Genomic DNA, 20,998 nt, shown 5'->3' with positions numbered 1-20,998 from the left:
ACACAAAGTACCTCACGTGGGAAACACTAAATGCGCGTAACTAGCGTAAATCAAGCAAGCTAGTGTGCATAGGCCACGAAGTGTTGTTGAAATAACACATTAGCGGACCGGAGGAAATAATATGGAATTTTTTTCCAGAAAACTTCTTGAACAAAATTAGCCTAATTAATTCAAGCACTATCTATGTATCTATGTACGTTTATTTGCTAAAACTTTCCAGGGCCTTGAATTATTTTTTTTAAGATTCACAAACTTTCAAGGATTTCAAGGAGCCATGGGACCCCTGTCTAAGCAATGTCTGAAACTTTGTATTTTGAGCACTTCTTGCGTTGTTTACCTTTTCATGACTCGCTTGCTGTATTCCTCATTAAATTGCTTTGGATAAAGGCGTCTGATAAATGACTAAATGTAAATGTAAGGAAACTGAACAGGCTGCTGCTTGACGATATGCAATTAAGCAAATGGATTCATATTTTTAATAAGTACCCTAGTCAAAAAAACTTTTATTGCATACTAAGCATACTACAAACCCATTAACATATTTACTGACATATTGTTTGAGACTTACTGCTATAAAAGTTATAATTAAACTTTATTTGGAGTATTTCTTTATTGCACATTTCTTAATATTAAGCCTAAAATCTGTTTTAACATCACTATTAGTAAGGATAGTATGATCACTGTATATTATCAGTCTTTAAATGCAATATATTTTAAGTGCACCTAAAATATACTTGCAATAGTTCCACTTTAGCACAATCAAATATACTTAATTATATCTTTAGTTGGACCTTCTGGATAACTAAAGTGCATTAAGTACAAAATTAGCAGACTTTATACCAATTTAGTATACTAACAGTGCAATTGCAGGGTATTTAGATTAAGTACGTAATATGCAAATGTATTTGTAGGGTAATTAGAATCAAATAAATGTATTTCAAATATATTTTAGTATATTTATTTTTCACTAGGGTAGAGCTGCACAAATAATCATTAAAAGACCACGATCTAGATTCAAACACCCATCAGATCTTATTCCTACATGACAATGATTCATCAATGTCTAACATTATCAAGCTAAATGCATGATTCATTTTTAATCACGCTGAATGAACGTACCTCTCCATACTCCTCCAGATCACCCTTGCCCTCTTCCAGAGTAACAAAATCTCCACTTGGCGTCCTGTGAAGAGAAAGCCGACCCTTCTTTGACCTTTTGTTGGGGTCTGCAACAGGATCTTTGAAGACGTTTACCTGTAATTAACAACATCTTGTTAATAATAAATCCTACATTTTCTGAATTATGCATACTATATACAAGGTCAGATATATTTCTGTTTCTGTAAAAAAAAAAAGTCGATTTTAGTCATTAAACTGATTGATTAACTGTTAACATTAATGTTTAGGTCTCCGAATACCATGCACACTTAGCTCATCATAAGTACAATAAAAAATGAAGCATGTAATTTCAACGACACTCGTGTCACGAAATGCTACGGATGCACCGATATGACAATTTTGGCCGATAACCGATAATTCTTTATATTTGAAAGCTGATATATTGGCCGATAAATCTAAACCCAAATTTTTACATAATTTTTGAGAGCCTGATTACAAAAACAAAATTCTCACCATTAAATGTCCCAAGCACACAATTATAATGTTCTCATAATTTTATGTAGCTTATATGACAGCCCAATTTCCCTTTTTCCAATCATATTTCAAGCAATTAAAAATCATCATGATGAACAGTGCGAATCTGAAGTGTATCAGCTGACGGAAATAAACCATTATTTATTGGCCTTAATATATCGGCCACATTATCAGAGCGATAACGAAAACATTAAAATTAACATATATCGGCCGATACCGATATGGTGGTATCCCTACTAAATGCAATAGCTAAATCTGCCATTAGTCGGTACTTACGCCCAGTCCATTCGTCACCACATAACTGCACTTAAAAGAGCAGTTGAGCAGATCTCGGGTCAGTTTCTGCAGCAAAGCTCCTCCTGAGCCGAACGAAATGTTCTCGATGCTCCACCTGTGCTTTTTCATGCCCTCTACAATCTGTATAAAACAATCAAACGGGTACAGAATGAGTTTAATCTCAGCAAGAGCATACAGATAGCATGAAGTCTGACATGAGCTGGACATACACACCTCCTGTAAAGTATTGATGTCCACACCGTCACCCTGAATGACTCTGATGTAGGGCGGAAGCACTTTATAGCCTTTAGAGTTCTCAACCGGATGAAATTTCTTTCCTAAAATCTCTAGGACCTGGAAAATAAGACACAATGATCACGACTTTAAAAAATTCACAAAAATCTTTGCAAATGTGTTCCTAATATGTTCTTATATCTTCAAAACAGGAAATTAATGCACTTCATTTTGAAAGGAATATATATATATATATATATATATTAGGGCTGTCAAAAGATTAATCGCGATTAATCGCATCCAAAATAAAAGTTTGTGTTTACATAATATATGTGTGTGTACTGTGTATAATTATTTTGTATATATAAATACACACACATGCATGTATATATTTAAGAAATATTTGCATACATATACTGTATATATATTTATATAGTTTATATTATATATAAATATATTTTTTTATATATATATATAAATAACACATTTTTCTTAAATATATACATGCATGTGTGTGTATTTATATATACAAATTTAATTATACACAGTACACACACATATATTATTAAAAACAAACTTTTATTTTGGATGCGATTAATCGCGATTAATCTTTTGACAGCCCTAATATATATATATATATATATATATATATATATATATATACACACACACAGTCAAACCCAAAATTTATTCAGACACCTTCAACATTTCTCACATTATCACAGTTTATTTGCTATATTTTAGAAAATGGTAATAAAATATGACAAGAACTATATAAATATTTCACTGGTTTTGTTCATCCTTCTGTTAGACTGTCTCACAGATGAATTATGTTGAATATCTGTCAGCTGTTAAATTTAAGTACACAATTAGATAATACCAATTTAGCTCAACCAGTTACCAAGCAATGCTTCATTTTGTTCAGTCTGTGCTGTAAAAAGATCGCATTAGCAATTAAAGAAAAAACACTGGTCAGGTCAAAGTGTCTGAATCATTTTTGGTCCCAAATTTGTATTAATTTTACTGGTAGTCACTGTATGAGGAATTTTTGGGTATGATATGTCACAGTTTACTTTATTTTGCTATCCCTTACAAAAATAAACTATAGTGTCCTGCACCCACTAGTACAAAAATATAAAAAAATGATATCGGGTGTCTGAATAATTTTTGGTTTGGGTACACATGAAGTACTGTGTATCCCATGCTATACTTCATCACAACATCACACATGACTGCGTACCTTCAGCACTGTGTCTAGAGGGTTTCCTGAATCTGGCCGGACCAGCAGCGGTGCGTCTGCGCTCCTCATCTCGATCAGGCTCCTCAGATCTTCCCCCCAGATCTTCTCGCAGGCGTTGTAGATGTCGTAGCTGTCGCTGACGATGGACACGGGGACAGAGGGGAACTGCTTGACAATGTGTTCAAAAGCATCCTTCTCATGGTCCTTTCCCCAGGCAGTGATTGTGCTGCAACACAAAGACACGGTCAGTGAGATCAAGAGAGACGGGCTAAATTATTTAGGGGAAAAAAAATATTATACTTTTTATTATTAATATAACATTTAGCAATGCTATAATGCTGTTGCAATGCTATATATAAAAACACCACTCCTAAAACCTGAAGTGCTGATCATAAATAGTTTCAGATTTTGGGAATTGCCACTAGGTGGCAGCATTGACAATATATAGCAAAGCAAGCCTCATTTCAAAGACACTACTGAAGCAAAGTGCAAAGTTCCTCTGTTTCAATGAACTGCATTGTTTCTTTGCTGAAGTGTGAGGAAATAAGAAGTGTGCTGATGCGGAACTAACTAACCAGAATGAATTAGACCATGCACCTTATTTTGCAACGTGGAAGTAAGCTAATTTCCTTCAATGAGCGATGCTTCTAATTCATTAGCCGTTTTAGGTAAACAGCTGGATAAATGATTACCTTATTAAATGAAAATAATGTGATAAGAAATACCAGTTTGCAATATCAAGCGCTATTTTTTGCACAGTAAAAATAACTGGAAGCGGATGACGCCGGTACAAATTGACTTGTACCTGATCTTACATTGTACCCGATCTTACATTAAAAAGAAGCCGAATACATACACTTCACTAAAAGGAAACCCTATAGGCTATGACTTCACTTTAAGCTGTGTGATTAACTGTCATCAAGAGTCGTTTCACCTGTGTTCTGCAGCTGGTACTGAGTAACCAGGAACCGGGTCTTTGGTGCCGTAGTACTTCTTGATAACACCGATCCCGGCCACAGTGTCTGTTCCTTTGAAGTTTACCAAGTGTGCAGATGCGCCGATACCAGCCGTCTGAAAGCGAGACACGAGTTTAAACACATAGCTAGTGCAGAAATGACACCATTGAGAGAAAATGACAGGGTGGAGGATGTTTGATATGTTCTGTGTGCATTTAATGCTTGGTATTTACAGTATACGAGTCAGGAGATACTTTAGACTTGGATAGAGTCTCATCTTAAGCTGTGTCTGAAACCGCTCCCTATCCACTATATAGTGCACTATATCGGGTGTCGGCCATTTTGTAGTGGTGTCCGAATTATGAGTGAACAACATCATTCCCTACTTTTACCCACAATCCTCTCTGAATTCGAGAATACATTCGATGTACACTTGCTGATGCACTATTTCCCACAATCCAATGCGGAGAGGACTGAGCGCGCGTGAAAGTGCGGTAGCGAGCAAGTTTAAACCAGAGATTACTTTACAGCTTTCTTATTTCTGCTTTAACATTTATTTCATGCTAGTTTTATTATTATTATTATTATTTTCTTTTTTTTTATTAATCATTACTTGAATAAAACATTAAAATATTGAGACAATATTATATAGATGAATTTTAAAATGATATTAATAAGGTAAATTATATAGGTAGCCTATATTATTTTTGTATTTAAATATATTATTTAGGCATTAACTCAATGTAATGTGTTTTATTAACAGCTAGGTATTTTAATAATTTGTGGCATTGTTGTTAACTCGTGAAACTGTAAGGAAGAGATGATAATTTGGTGGATGATTCGTTAATCATCTGTATGTGCGTATTAATTCGCATGTAATACTCATAACGGTCGCCTGAGGGCGCTCAACGACCACGTCATCTGTGAGCGTGAAAGTTTCTAACAATTTAAATCGACGAAACTACGAAGCTGGCACTGAGGTATATATAATTACAAAATAAAGTCATTATGATTGTTATTGTTGTTAATATTATTTTATAAAGTAAGTAACGTAAGATAAAATGAGTTTTATCACTACGTGTGACGAAGCCGTTTCTCTCTCCGTGTAAACGTCAGCGTCCGAATTCACTCACTTCATTTCGTTCACTCCTTGCAGATATAGTGCACTCAAATGCCATACACTATATAGGGATTAGTGAATGAGTGAATGAGTGAGTGGACACAGCTTTAGACATTCCAACTATGTATTACTAACCCAATGAATCTGGTCTATGTGACCAACGTGGTACTTAAATCAGATTTGTGGGGTTTGGTTAAAAGCTTTTAGCACTTCACCTCTTGAGATGAAACCCCTCTGTAGCCGAAGTCGTGCAGTTTATACTCCAGTCCCACCAGGCTTCCTGACGTTTCCATGAGATATTTGGCCAGAATCTTCTTCTGCTCTCGTGAGTTAGTTGCGACGGTGATGGGATACCAGGACTGAACCAGGATAGTCTGTTAAGGAGACAAACGCATCATTTCAACTAAGGAAGAAAAATGCGATATGCAATAACTCATTAAATAATGCGATATTCGATATGATAATGCTTAAATTGTGTAAAATAAATGTAAATTATCTTTAAAATATACTTAAAATTAATGTTTCACATTCTTTTTGTGGCAAGAAAACATCCCTACAACTTCTGAAAGTAAACAGCAGTGTTTTACTGTAGCATAAGAAGTGTTATTTTAACATCAGTGTAAACCTACATCAGGTTTATTTAACAACAGAAACTGAATAATCAAATGTAAAAAAATAAACACTGCTTAGTCTTCACTGTATGAATTAAATATACTGATTCTTATTAAAGCTACTAAAGTTATTCAGCCAAGAACAGTGAGTGATTTTCTCTTTGTCTTTTGATCATGACCCCAGTTATTGCAAGCCGTTGCGATATGCATATCCCGATATATACATTTGCAGTATTTCGATAATTTCGATATATTTCTCTAATGCAGCTTCTGTTAGGGATGTCACGGTACCAAAATTCCAGTAGTCGGTACCGCTACCATTAAAATTTTACGGTTCTTGGTACCACAGCAAAATCTGTTGGAACTATTTTTCTATTTTATTTAACTATTTGAAAAAAAATATTAAATTCAATTCAATTACTTTATTTATGACGGTAATCATAAGTAAATGATACATACAAGCATTAAAAGGCTACATGCTGTTTAAACGTGAATATTTCTTATAAAAAAAAATCCCATGGAGCTAAATCTACTGTACAGTAGCCTAATTATTTCTGTCAATTTCTTCAAGTTACACCAAACTTTTATTTTGATGGGTTGCCGTGAAGACCTTTGAGTTTCTGTGTGTCTATGATATGACGATATTTTTTTCTCAAATGAAACGGTAAAATGCTCATGTAGTGACTCTCAGAGTGGCTCTGAAGATGAATTTCATCATGTCATATCGTGAGGCAGCAGAAACTGAAAACAGCGCGAGCGTCACTCGTGCTTCAGTGTGTGTGTGTGCGAGGTAAATTAAACCGCGCGTCTGCGCCATTCATTCACACAGAGACAAGCAGAACATGCAGGGTTAATATTTAAATAGTCTTTTTGCAGTTTAAAGGCACAATATGTAACTTTTTTGCTTTAAAAATAGCAAAAATCACTATATATGTTATATATATTTTTTTAGTTGTGTACTTACATTATCCCGACTGTTTCCAACAACTTTCAAACCAGGAGAAATTTGTAATTTATTTCGAAGACACGTCACGTTTCTTTATTTCCGTTTTGTCGCCGTCAATGGCGTCATATCCGCGTTCTCCCTGGTTTCCGCTCGTACTGCCATAGCAACCAGAGCCCTCTCTGATAGTAACCAAGGCGACAGACGTGGACAACTGTGTAGTTCGCAATGTCTATTTGCACGCTGTTGTTGTTTCGTTCAAACATTATGGACCATGGCAAGCAGACTCTGGATAAAAAAGGAGAACTAAAACGAGAATCAATATCAGCGCGGTGTTTTCGAGATGCCGAGAGCTCCACGTCCGAGACTTCGACCGCTCCTACATGTACTTATTAAACAGGTGAGCACATTTACATAAAACTAATCAATGTTATATAGTTCAACAATGATAAAATGTTAGAATATGATCTGTATGTTATTCTAATGTTGATCTAGCTTACTGCTAGTCTCATACAGACAAACTAACACATAAATTTCAACACATTCAAATGGTTTAGTGTGATAGTGTAATGTTAGACCAAGTGAAACAGCGCTGTGTTACCTCACAAGTTTAATTTGGCTAATAAACTGACCTGTGAGAAGTAATTCTGCACTTGCGTGTAGTTTGGTAGAATTAATTGTCCATATTCCTTTTATATCCGCGGGACTCGCGTCGCGTGTGGAGCTGATAGCTGTCTCTTAGCAATCCCGAACTGCTTCATATCACTAGGGCTGGACCCGAATATTCGAATATTCGTTTGGTATTCGATTTGAAAATTTGACATTCGAATATTTGTTTTTTTTTTTTTTGCACACCTGGGATCCCCCGCGAAACGGTTCTCATTCGCGCTTGAATAAGGCCGGCGACACACTGGCTGCGTGGCCTGAGCGTTTCAGCTGCGTGGCATGTCGTATTTCGGCTCCCATGTTAACAGGTTGGAGTTTGCACACTGCCTGCGTGACACACGCGTGCGTCTCAGGCGCGGCTCGAGCCACGCGGAAAACTCCTGCAATGCTAGAAATAGAACCGACGCCTAAAAGTGTTCCAGCAATGGGAGTGTTCTCTGGCTAGAGCGCAGAACAGCAGAGTGTGTATGGACCGAAGTGCATGCCTGAGCTTGTGTTTTGGGTAAAGCTGCATTGCTTTGACATTGTGGAAAATAGAATAATAGAAACAAAATGTATTAGCCTTTTTACCCGTTATTATCAATCTAAATTAATCTCGTTTTTAATTTAACTTAATTTAGTTTTTCTTTATTTAAATTTCGTTTTTTCTTTATTTAAATTTAGTTTTTCTTTATTTGAATTTCGTTTTTCTTTATTTAAATCTACTCTTTACTGTGTCAGTAATTTGTTAGTCAGAAAAATATTAGACTACCTTAAAAGTATTGCTTAAGTTAACAGACCTGTGTGTGTGCGTTTTATATCACTCCAGTGTCCGTTCTCGGAGCATAAGCCCTGCCCGCGTGAGGTGCGCCGCTTCCCGCTCACGCTGTTCTGTAGTTTACTAAAATGTTATTAATTCTGAATGTGTCGCGTCTCGCGTCTCGCGTGTCCATCTATATTGCATCAAATGCAACAATGCACTCCCTTGTGAAGTCGATTGGATGAACGGTTCTCGAAATAATCAAAATGCAAACGGACATACAGACACAGAGATTCCTGCCTTTATTAAAGAGAAGAATATGTTCAGCCCCCTCTCTCCGAAGCTACGAATATTCGATGTTCATTACTACCGAAGCTTCGAAGCTCAAAAAATGGTATTCGGACCAGCCCTACATATCACAGTCATGATAAAAGCATCGATGTATTCACTCATCCATAAACATTATTAGATCGGTCGGCTTGACGTTGACGACAAGATCCATAATTCTTAGCAAATGTTGCGTCATCAAACTACGCCTTTGTTATTGTAAGAGGTTAGCGACCCCTAGCGGCGAAAAAAATTACATACTGTACATTTAATATACACAGACACTATATATATCGTGGTATATATCGGCTACAGACAGTGCTCCAAGTAAAAAACGTTAGTCTGGAGCCCCGCGCTTAGATAAAAACACGGAATATACCCGGTACTACAGAAATGCTGGTATCGTCACATTTTCAGTACCGACTTGGTACCGAAGTACCGGTACTTTGACAACACTAGCTTCTGCATCATCACATGTGAAAGGGGCACATTTTTTGGAACTTAAAAATGAAGCTAGTGCTGGTTTAGTCAGTTTACTTTTTCCCCGTGTGTAGTCAGCTGGAACATGAATCCAAAAACAACCAAAAGACCCGCTTCATGCCACCCGAGTGCTTGGGAAGTGTCACACAGTCAACACAGAGGGTTTGGTATGAGGGGATGCCAGGCAATGTTATCATACTGCACACACTAACTGATAATAAGCACATGACGCACTTTGGACACAAGAACATCATAGTGTCCCAATCACATGGACTCAATTCAACAGCTCATGTGAAATGAGACTCTTGGACATTGATTATAAAGGCATTTAATTTGTTTCAAACCACTGTTAACTTTTGAATCTGCTGCAATTCTCTCATTTGATAGTGATCTTATACCCATGTCGTAGCAGAATGTTTGTCGCCAATTAGCATCGCAATCTATTTTATTTCAATAACTGGATGTATTCAATGAGAACATAGGGAAATGTAGGGCGAGGCTTGATTTTATCTATCTCAGGAACTGACTGGATCATAAGAAGTGGGCATTCTGTATTACAATAGAGTATTCTGGTTAACATTATTCAATAGCTCACACGACCTAATAAATTTATGTCAATTAAACAGTCTTTTCCGAGTAAGAATAACATGAAAAACAATGCACTGATGAATTGTGCATAATAAGGAAAAAAAGAAAACCTGAACCACCCCTAGTCTATTGTGTAAAAATAAATAATAATAATAATAATAATAATTGTATTTTATAGAATACAGTAAAAATGCAATACTAATATTTATGGCTTAATATCTTCAAGCGTTATTCCACAGAGCTTTTATTTTGGCAGAAAACCACAGGAAGACCTTAAGGCTCTTTTTGGCAACATATTTATAAACTATTATCATTTCAAATTTGGAAAAATGGTTGCATATTGCATTTTCAAATGCACATTATGAGTGGCCCAAACTCGCAGCAGCTTGCCAGACTATACATCCATATAATTAAATTGTAACCTCTGCGATTTGATAATCGTCAATAACTGTTTTGTGTACTCGCCAACATTGATTTTTACTCAGATTTGGCATGCATTAAGAAGCAAATGGGATCAATTCTGTTTTCACATTGACTTAAAATGATACATCTGTATGCTAGCGCAATAAATTCATCTGACTGACGGCTATCAAAGTAATCCAATTCGGCTTTCTTGCATTAATCAAGTGCAATGATCTGTGTGTTTACTGCGTCTTCAGCAAGTATACTTCGCACGGTCTGAGTCTTGGATCAACACAGCCCAAAATCTGACTTTGTGCAGAGATGTGCGTCTTGTAAAGCTGAACTACAACCTATATGTGACTATCACAAATAAGAGATTCTCTCCACAGGGTATCTGCACAATTTTTAAAGTCAAATTTAAGGCTTTTTAAGACCTGAAGAAATCAAAAAATTAATACCGTACATTGGGGGTGCGCAATATTGACAAAAATATGTCTAGATATTTTCAAAGTTTTGTTGATAATAATTAGATGATAGAATTAGATGTTTTTGTACTGGTACCCTGGCTGGTTTAGGCCTGTTGTTGACAGCAGACCCACGAAGATATTCATATTTTTTATATTCTATGCAGTGGTCAGTTCACAGCAGTGACCGAAATTAACATTTTTATTAAGGGGCAATATTTGCCACCTTAAATTGATTTCCAGGGGCATTTTCACCTATATATGGACATTGTTCATGCATCACCTTTTATGTCAAATTCTAACATTCAAATTAAATTATATTAGAATAACACAGTACCAATGTCAAAATAAATCATTAAATTAAAATCCATCCTTGCAGTGCAGAGGTGACAAAGAAGCGGCATCAAAACTGGCATTAGCCTACTATATTTACACTTCATTTACAATTGCATAAATAAAGCTATTCAATATTTAAATATGAAATGATTTATAATTTTAACGTTTTAAAGGATACTTTAAATATGAAACTAAAACCACCAGTAGGTGGCGGCAAGTCACTGTCTTAATAAGCGAGTTGTTGGAGTCATTTATTCAACCGATTCGTTCAAACGGCTGATTCATTCAGAAAAACATGCGATTGTTCATTGAATCGTTAAAATTAATTGTTCAAAATGCGGATTTCAGTAAAAAAAATGTTTTTAAAATCATCGCTGTCTGTTGGACCACGGCCAAATTCTCATCGGCGATATAAAGAGAAAATTGCCAATATTGTGTCCAAAAAGTAACTCGTAATGTCAACTTTATTGTTAATTTAACTGTTGTATAAAATAAATAGCACATTTGCAATTGTGCAAAGGAAAACGGCACTCTTGCTCATGTGATATTCTAATATAACAACATAATATGATTTAAATATAAGACAAAAACTCATTTGGGGACATCTATAACTGCAATGACACATCACGCAGTGAAAGCAAGCATGAGAGACAAACGCGATGTCAGCTCGCACTCGCAGTGCCTCGTACATAGTTAAAATAATGATTACAATATCATCATAGTTCATAGACAATATCGCACACTCCTAAGCACATGAAGAATGAACTTACAACTGAACTGACATTTACTCGTTTTCTTCTCTCCTCTCCCGTGCAGGAGACAGATGTAGGCTAATATGCTGCCTTAAGTGACGCGAATTGTCACGTGAACAAGCAAATCCACCAAGATAGATTTAAAAAAATAATACGTAGGCCTACGCTAATTAGATAGTTTTAATTTCGAAAGCATTTAGATAAGGCTAAGTCAAAGTGTCATCTAAAATTTAAGACCTTTCATAAGTAAAAATAAGACATTTTTAAAAAAATATATATTTTTAAGACCTTTTATGGCCTTAAATTTAAAAAATCTAATTTAAGACCTTTTAAGACTTTTTAAGGATCCACGGGGACCCTGTCTCCAGCCTCACGGCACTACAGATGACCGCTGGAATGGGAGTGAAGGTTTAAGAGAAGCTTATACTAAACATTTTAATTATCAGTATAATGTGGCCTTCCGAGTCTGAAAAGTCTCCAATCATTTGAGTTATTAGTAAGCATCAGTGCCTTCCCATGGTCATCATAAAAAAAGCAGACGTGTGTTTACAATCTCCTGAATTCACTGGAGAATAAATATGTGGAGCCAAGGACACACAGACACACACACACACAGTCTAAATTTACCATCTTCACATGACATGTTTGCCATACATTCAAAGCCATCTATAAAAGGAAACCGACCTCTTACTCAATTAAAGCTGATTTGAATATACAAATGACAAAACTAACGACCTTTCCCTCGGTGACAGGTGTACTATATCACGATGACTGGATGTCAGCATGACTCAGCAGGTTTGATGCTAAACCCTATTGAGATGTTTGGCCGTGAGTTGTGTGGCATGTCACTGTTTACACGGTCCATCACAGGACGTTTGACAGGAATAGTCCGATCCATGACATGGACAGTTTTTAAAACGCTGTAGTCATTACAGTGAAAAACATAAACCGTCTAATAAGTCCAATTATATATAATTCCTCTGCACCAGAAGAGGATCACGCTGCCAAGCGGACACCCTACTGTTTACTCCACTAGTGGTTGATGAAATCTGTGTGTTCTGAGGCTAATATACAATGCCAAATAAATTATGAATCATATTTTGTATTTTGGAAATATATTCTAAATTGAAATGCAGTTTCAAGGCTGGCATTTTAAATGGATTCTGGAATAATAATCTTTATATATATATAAAAAATAAAATAAAATAAAATAAAAGTAAGTATCTTCGGATAAAAGCGTTGGATGAATATAGAAATGACTGTAGGGATGAGTTTAGGGTCATGACTCACCTCGACCCAGTTAGTGAGCCAGTAGCACTCCGGATCGGTGCTTTCTACGGTGAACAACACATTCCCACGCGGGATAACACTTCCCTCCGGCACAGCCTTAATCTCGATGGGCAGGTGACCCTTGTATTTCTGCAGTAATGTCACATAAGAGATGTTAATGAACATTCAGCATAGGCGGAAAAATCAGAGAGATGAGTTTATCCGTACCTCCAAAATGTAATTCCATCCCTTTTCGTTGAAAACATCATCCTGAAAGTGTTCCCGGTAGACCTCCTTTGCTTCCTGAATCTTCTCTGGTGTGACAACCTGTCCTGTGAGTGCAAAAAGAGAGGGGACAACTGTGAGACTAGAGTAACAAAGAAAGCGGCGGGACAATACAGGAATAAAACGACTGTGAGAGAGGGTGGGAAGTTTGCGCCCCTGTTTGCACACGTATAATTGCACACTTTCCTACATCCTTGCGTTATAGCATTAAGGGAAACTTCTATGCTCACAGTGAAGCTTTGTCTTACAAATATCGTGCATAATGTTGCTACAAACTGTCTTGAAGGCACAGTATCCTCAAAAATAAAACTGTGTTTTTAGTTTTATTACATTTTAAAGTACTCATTTAGCAGATGCTCTGACTTACAAATGAGAACTAGATTAACACTACCAATGTAAAGCAGTGCAAGGCTTCAGGTTTTATGTGGGAATACCCGCTTGTTATTGGTATATTTTGTCAAGCATCAAACCAAATGATGATCCTCCAATCAAGTTACCAACTGTGTCTCTGCAACATGTCACAGCGAAGACAAAAAAAAACGAATTTCACTTGTTTTTCTGAACAAGAACATGTGAAACTTGACTGTCACTATGTTGACGTGCACCAATAATGCGATTATTACCAATAATCAGATTAAGGAGTTGCAGTGAGACATGAGAAAACCTCTTCACTTCTATTTACATTCATTATTCTGATTATTTGCTATGAAGTGTGGTTATTTTTACCGCCATTATTCTCATACCCCACAACACAAATGATGAACTTGCATATAGTAGGCGAGTTACTTGCCAGTTTTAATCTACTTACATCAAATGCAAAACACATTTCTATGGACGTTTTGGATATTATTCGGCGTCATGATGAACATAGCAATGTAACTGGGGTTGCAAAGCTTTCTCTGGATGAAGATAAAGAGCAGCGAGTTGTGTTTCGGAGTGGAGGGAAAGCTTCACAATAATGTCACTGAGTTCATTCATGAAGTTGTAAGAGCAACACACGGCATCTTCTGTATGTCCGCGCGCGTGCGCTCTTTGCTCAGGGCGGTAATAATGCGATTAAAGTGTTTCCATCGCGACTAAAATTGGTGTACGCCACATTTAATGCAATTATGGTTACTACGATTATAAGCTTAATCACATTAGTTTGATTAATAAAGTTTAATTGCCAAAATCCCAACACAATCGCATTATGATTATGATGCAAATGTACTTATTGTGGCAGACTTTATATATACAATATGTGCATGTTTTATTAATTTAATGCATGTTAGCTGATTCTGAAACCTTTATTGGTGATGCAACGTTAGTAAATAAATAGAAAATTTCACAAACGTACGATACCTCTTGTTTTTAACTTATAATTTTTGACAAACCAATCATTTGTTTGTAGAGGTGGACAGTAACAAAGTACATTTACTTGAGTACTGTACTTAAGTACACTTTTTGAGTATCTGTACTTTACTTGAGTATTATTTTTTCTGGAAACTTTTTACTTTAACTTCACTACATTTGAAAGACTAATATCATACTTTTTACTCCACTACAATTCTGTCAAGTTCCTTGAGTAGAAAGTAACATCAGTCAGTGGATGATTTTGGTTGCAGGGGTTGCATTTTGGTTGAAAATGAAAGTCGGGTTGACGTCAGAACCCGACTGATGTTGGTTTCTGACGTCAACCCGATTTTCATTTTCAACCACAATACAATGTCTGTCCAACGTTGGAGATCAACGTCAATCTGACATTGGATTCTGACATAAACCTAATTTTCATTTTCAACATTGGGTTTGGTTTTCTAAATGCAAATTTTGTCACTTTTTTGGAGCACACTAGCTTATAGATAACAGTAAGGCTAACATATTCATACTAAAAGCCAAAAAACTTGAAATAGGGCACTATTTGAGGGAACAGCCATTTGGGTGTCGAAACCATTGTGGACGTTATTGAGTGACTTATTCAATCTCACATTCAATCCCACTACTGGAACTGTGTTCTAGAAATACATGTGATATTGATATGAGGGAAGGCAAGCATAGATTCAGGAGGCATACGGTACTTTTAAGTATTACATACAACAATGCAACAATAATAAAACAATGCATTGACATTTACTTTATACTTCTGATACTTCAGTACTTTTAAAAACGAGTACTTCTGTACTTTTACTTAAGTAAAAATAGGTCTTTACAACTTTTACTTGTAACAGAGTAATATTTGACCAGTAGTATCTATACTTTCACTCAAGTAAGGAAGTTGTGTACTTCGTCCACCTCTGTTTGTTTGTGTTTTTTTTTTAAACACATTTACTCAAAACGTCTGTAATTTAAGTATGGAAATACTATAACATCATCACTGCTTGAATCTTTAAATTCCTTAAGTATCAAGTTTACAAAATGATCTGCAAAGCAAATGCTTAAGGGTTAGAAATTTAAAACTAAGTGTAAAACATTCAAGCATAAACAACTGATGAAAGGAAGACAGCAATAGAAGTAGAAGTAGTGCAACTTGAGTATTTACTGTATTAGTCTACCAAATATGAAGTATCTAGACTAAAGCTGTGAAACAGACTGGTTCGGGCAGTCTTTTGTGGGTTAAAGAGCAGATGCTCTATTGTCTCGTTTCATTCAATAGCACAATTTCTAAAGCCTTCACCCCAGCGCACCATGAAATCCTTTACAGTGTAAAAATAGACAGAATTCCTTTATAAATGTGGCATATTTGATTGGCATGCAAGAACAACAACCTCAAACTAGACTGCTAGTCACACGTCTTGCACTCAAACCGCCTCTTCGTGCTGCTATTTTCTTACACTATAACTCTACCATCAAGTTCGGTCATTAAACACTGGCTCCATCACGAGAAAGTCATTTTTTTTTTTTTTCTGTTGGAACAAACAGAGTTATTATTTTTCAGTCTGCTTATGACCAGAATGAAGCAAACTGACTGTACGTGTGGAGGGAAGGCTGCATACTTTAGCATGAACACAACCCAAAATTACCCGCGGGTCTGCGTCTCCCATTTACAAGTTAAATCAGCATTGGCGACCGCGTCCAACGTACCTTTTAAGTATTTGTTGAGAATGTACTGAAGCCCATAGAAGACCGTCTTGTCGTATTTGACTTTTCTGAGCTTGGTAGAGTCTGTCCTCTTCTCACGGCACTCAAAGTACGAATACACCTTACTAGTGTTGGGTGGGTACTGTTTGTAATGCGTGACCTGCAAGAAAGAAAAATTTATATTATATATTCAATTCATAAAAAGCGACTCCTCACGTTTTTCCGCTGGCACTGCTCTGTTGAATTGGCAAATATGATAATGGATGTGACCAACCCTGTGTCACACCATTTCTTGTAATTCAGACTGATGCTGGGTTTGACTCTAGCTTGTCTGCCAGACCTCCAGCACCAAATTACACACATTATCAGACAAACATCACTGCTATTATTGTGTTAAATGTTGGCATGCAGTTCATCCTACACAGTTTATGCTACGGACAAGAATGATACCTCAAATGATGCAGCTTACTAAAAAGGGGTGGACTTTAAGATGTGCTATATCATGATTTTAGACCGTGAATTATTAAATGTATTCATGATCTGCTTTTGGAGAGAGACCGTAGTATCGTGCTACAGAGCTGCAGTTCTGACGCCCATCCCAAAATACCGCAAAACGCAACGTACATTAGCATCATACATTTAGCAGCGCTGCTGTAGGGTCATGCATACATGACATTGCACTTCTTCTCCATCACGTAAGTTTATTATTTGCATTATAAACCATCCAGATACTGTTGTCGGTTAATAAAGATCCGGCTCAATTGGACTCTTGTCTATTAAAAGTGCTAAAATCTCCCTATGGTAAAAAAACAAAACAAGCTTTTAATGTTGGTTATATGTCAATGTGGTAATGCTTTTAGACAAACCATGTGCAAATTCATCAGTCGACACCATTGCTGACATTATTTTCTCCTTAAAACTGCAGTGAACCAAAGACAGTCTCAAAAAACACGGTTTGAAATCGCTGGTGTTTCTGACGTCACAAACTACCTTGTAACCAATCAGATCAACGTGTGATCGTCAACCAGTGGATCTCTGAGCTGAGTGAGTGAGTGGAGGCGGGGCTCATTTGCATATTCACAGAACTGCGCATACTGAATGAGGCAAGGGGTGTAGTGTGAAGAATTCTTTTTTTTTCCAAGGAAAAAACATTTAAATGTGAGAGGACCATTCTTACACAGTATTGTGCAATAAAAGGCTGTAGTTATGTAGGCTATTTATTTGTTGAATATCTGTTAGCATAGCAACAATCTCGCAACATAATCATGGTGGTATTTTGCACAAGCAACGTTTTCTTGAAATAATTTTTTTAAAAATCCAGTTTGCCCTCTTGCTCTTCAAAGAGTTGTGATATAAATACACCCTATGCCAGGAACGTGACTACAGTTACACAAGATATCAAACAGACAACCTACTTAAGCTCACTTCTGATATTTTGTGCATGCTGACCTTTCCCTGGCAGTTTTTGGCTGTTCTCCTGTGCACAGGCCAGCCTGGGAAAGGTTACACACTCATGGCTTTGCCTGACAGCTACAGTGGCTGTTCCCTTGCACCCCGGGGGTGAACTTCAGGAAGCTCTTTCTCCCAAAGGGCAGAAGTCCTTGTGGAGCAGCAGCCGTGGAAGTCCTGGACTGGATGCCCTTTCCCTTCTGGAAAAGACCGTTCATGTGAACAGCTGCATGTGGTCCAGGCATGCGCAACAACTGGCTGTGTGCACGGAGGACATGCCACAGAGTTGGCTTCAGATCAAGGAAACCAGCCACGGATTCAGCCTGGGAGGTTGTACAAGCAGTAATTTTAAGGTGTGGCAAACTGAAATGAAAGTAAAATATTGTGAACAAGTTGTAAAACTGAACCATTCAGATCTAATCTGATGTTCCCAAGTGGACCCATTAGTCAGAAATGGACTGAAATCTCCTGGAGGCTGAGCGATTAACCATAATTTATTTTTAATTCAATTTTGGCTTCAAACGATTATGAAAACCACACAATAATAGAGATTAAAGGGGGGGTGAAATGCTCATTTTCACTCAATCTCCTGTTAATCTTGAGTACCTATAGAGTAATATTGCATCCTTCATATCTCCAAAAAGTATTTTGTTTTATTAAATTTTTAACATAAAGATAGGCTGTACCGAGTCTTTCCGGAAAAAAACGAGCGGCTGGGGGCGGGCCGTGTGGGCGAAGCTTAGCTGTGCTAACGCGCCAAGCTAGTGACAACACACAGAGACATTTGTTCAACAAACAGTTTTACTCACCGTCCAGTTCCAACGCACGACCGCGAACCTTTATCATTGTGACTGCTCGATCCTTAAGCATTAGACGATCTGCAAATCCGTAGATCTGGGCTTTGTTTATAAAACAATCATCGTCGAAATGCAGGGAACAAAAGTCTTACACAACTCCGTTTATGCTCAGGAAAACAAACTGCCACGGGTTCCTTAACGCTGGGTTCTTTGGGAATCTGTGCAGGGTTGTCTTGCCCTGGCAACCAAAAACACACTTCTTTGGTGACATTGACTTCCCAAAAGCCGGGCAGGGCGCTTTGATGGCGAACTGCTTTCACTGATCACTCTCTTGCTCTGGTCTACGAGTGCGCGCGCGGCCGCGATCTTACCGGAGAAGTGCCCTTAGGACCCATATAAGGAAATTCCGCCCTATCTTACGTAAGACAGAGCCATACTCGAAAAAAACTTTCCGAAACTTGTGACAAACCGGAAGGAGTATTTTTGGAACAAAAATACTCCTTCAAACGTACAACTTAGTTTTTGAAACTTTGTCCATGTTTAGCATGGGAATCCAACTCTTTACCAGTGTAAAAAACTCAGTATGCATGAAATAGCATTTCACCCCCCCTTTAAAGTCGATTCCTTTAAAGCGGTACACTTTTGGCACTCCTTAATGTACAAATCACTCAAATTATGCGACATGACTGTCGTTAAATGCGGTATATTGGTGGGACGTGCTTGATATTAAAAAGAGTTATTAATCTCAAGCGGCTTTCTGTGCACGAGCTCCGAGATGGAGCTAAATCGGCTAAATGCAGACAAGAGAAGTATACCTACTTTGGGTTTCGGATAAGTGCCTAAATGGTCAAATACTAACGAAAATAAGGCGAGTATTGTCATAAACACAGGCAGTAATGTCTCAAGTGAACATAGACAGTTAGGAAAGAAATCGGATGCGTGTCAGTATATTGGATCCGTGCATTTGGTTTTAAAGGGACAGCAGCCTAAAATATCTGCTGCCGTCTGTGTCATTAATGTTAATCTAACAAAAGACAGAGAACATTACAAACTTTGATGTGAACACATATGTGAATATGATTGAATATAAAATTATAACTATAAAAACTGTATATTTTACATTTATTTCAATTAGTATGACAGTATCAGATTCATTATGTCCAGGGCTCGAATTTCGGCGCGGGATTGCGGGTATTGCGCATAATTTTAATCATTCCCGCAGGTCTCCCACTTATAATGCGGGAAATTCCCGCAAACATTGATTCACTTAAGCATGTAGGTTGTGTTGGTAAATTAATCCACACAGATTATAAAATCAAATTAGTCATTTTAAAACTCTCTGCGAGACGCAATTTCACAAACAGCGTGAGTGATTCAGCGGTGCTGCGTCTTCTATCTCTCGTCTCTCAAAATGGGTTGCACAAGGTAATCGTTAAGCGCGCTGCAGGCGGCGATAATACACACTCGCGTTTCGGAGTCGCGGGATAGACGGAATTGTCACTTGCATAATCGGGCCAGCATTGCATCATGAGTAACTTAAGTGTACCATTTGCACTTCTTACCAGTTTAAACATTCACGCGATTTTAAACTATTCAGTACTTGCGCGCTGTCTGAGAAGTGTTTTTTTTTTTCTCTCTGCACACATACACAGAGTAAAGCCGCCTCACAAACAGCGCGCGGGTAACAAAACTTATTTTTCGTGGATTATATCGCTTTAACAGTCAAAAACATGCGAAAATGATGCCAATTTTCGTTCTTGGTTAGTATCCTCTAAACAGTCGGTTATGTCTTAAATAAGCATAAATCGCACGTGGCCGTATAATGAAAACAGGATCCGTGCACTAGCTCTTAAAGGGACAGCAGCCATATGTATCTGTCATTAATTTGGTTGTCAAAACAACAAAACATAGCTTTCATTTTAAGGAATCAGGATTAATAGCCTATGTATTTAATTTAGTCAGGACTAAAATACTACACAGTGTTACATTTGATTACTTTATTCAGTCTCTGTAGTATTTCTGAATACTATTGTTAGACCTAAGCAAAGGCATTTCCCCCCCATAAGAATCACCTAAGGGGGGATCCCCCCCCCCCCCATAAGAATCACCTAAGGGGGGATTTCCCCCCCATTTTCCAAAATGAAATTCAGGCCCTGATGTCATTTGCAATGCTTCATGGGAGTGTACGGACACTGCTGAACTCTTGAACAATATCGCCAAGGCCGATATATCGGCCGATATTTGGCATTTTTAAAATATCTATACATTTTTCTGATTGGCCGATGTGTTGGAAACGGGACTTTTATTTTGACGGCGCTCCGGACTTTTATTTTGACGTGTGGCGCTGAGAACACCAG

The 20,998-nt window shown here is 37.3% G+C and overlaps 1 protein-coding gene across 1 annotated transcript in view; it reads right to left on the bottom strand.

The window, feature by feature from the left end:
* nampt1 (nicotinamide phosphoribosyltransferase 1) overlaps nt 1-20,998 on the bottom strand; it is a 28,934-nt gene that overhangs the window by 2,903 nt on the left and 5,033 nt on the right. The window contains exons 2-10 of the mRNA XM_079870109.1: nt 16,399-16,555; nt 13,285-13,388; nt 13,078-13,206; nt 5,695-5,853; nt 4,338-4,474; nt 3,404-3,629; nt 2,164-2,283; nt 1,930-2,070; nt 1,120-1,254 (exon numbers count right to left, since the gene is read on the bottom strand). Coding sequence (XP_079726235.1) covers nt 1,120-1,254; nt 1,930-2,070; nt 2,164-2,283; nt 3,404-3,629; nt 4,338-4,474; nt 5,695-5,853; nt 13,078-13,206; nt 13,285-13,388; nt 16,399-16,555 — 1,308 coding nt within the window. The remainder of the gene's footprint in view (nt 1-1,119; nt 1,255-1,929; nt 2,071-2,163; nt 2,284-3,403; nt 3,630-4,337; nt 4,475-5,694; nt 5,854-13,077; nt 13,207-13,284; nt 13,389-16,398; nt 16,556-20,998) is intronic.

This window comes from Squalius cephalus, assembly GCF_949319135.1.
Source record: "Squalius cephalus genome assembly, chromosome: 4".
Lineage (NCBI taxonomy): Eukaryota > Metazoa > Chordata > Actinopteri > Cypriniformes > Leuciscidae > Squalius > Squalius cephalus.
The sequence above is the reverse complement of the archived record's forward strand: the minus strand, read 5'-3'. Positions and strand labels throughout refer to the sequence as shown.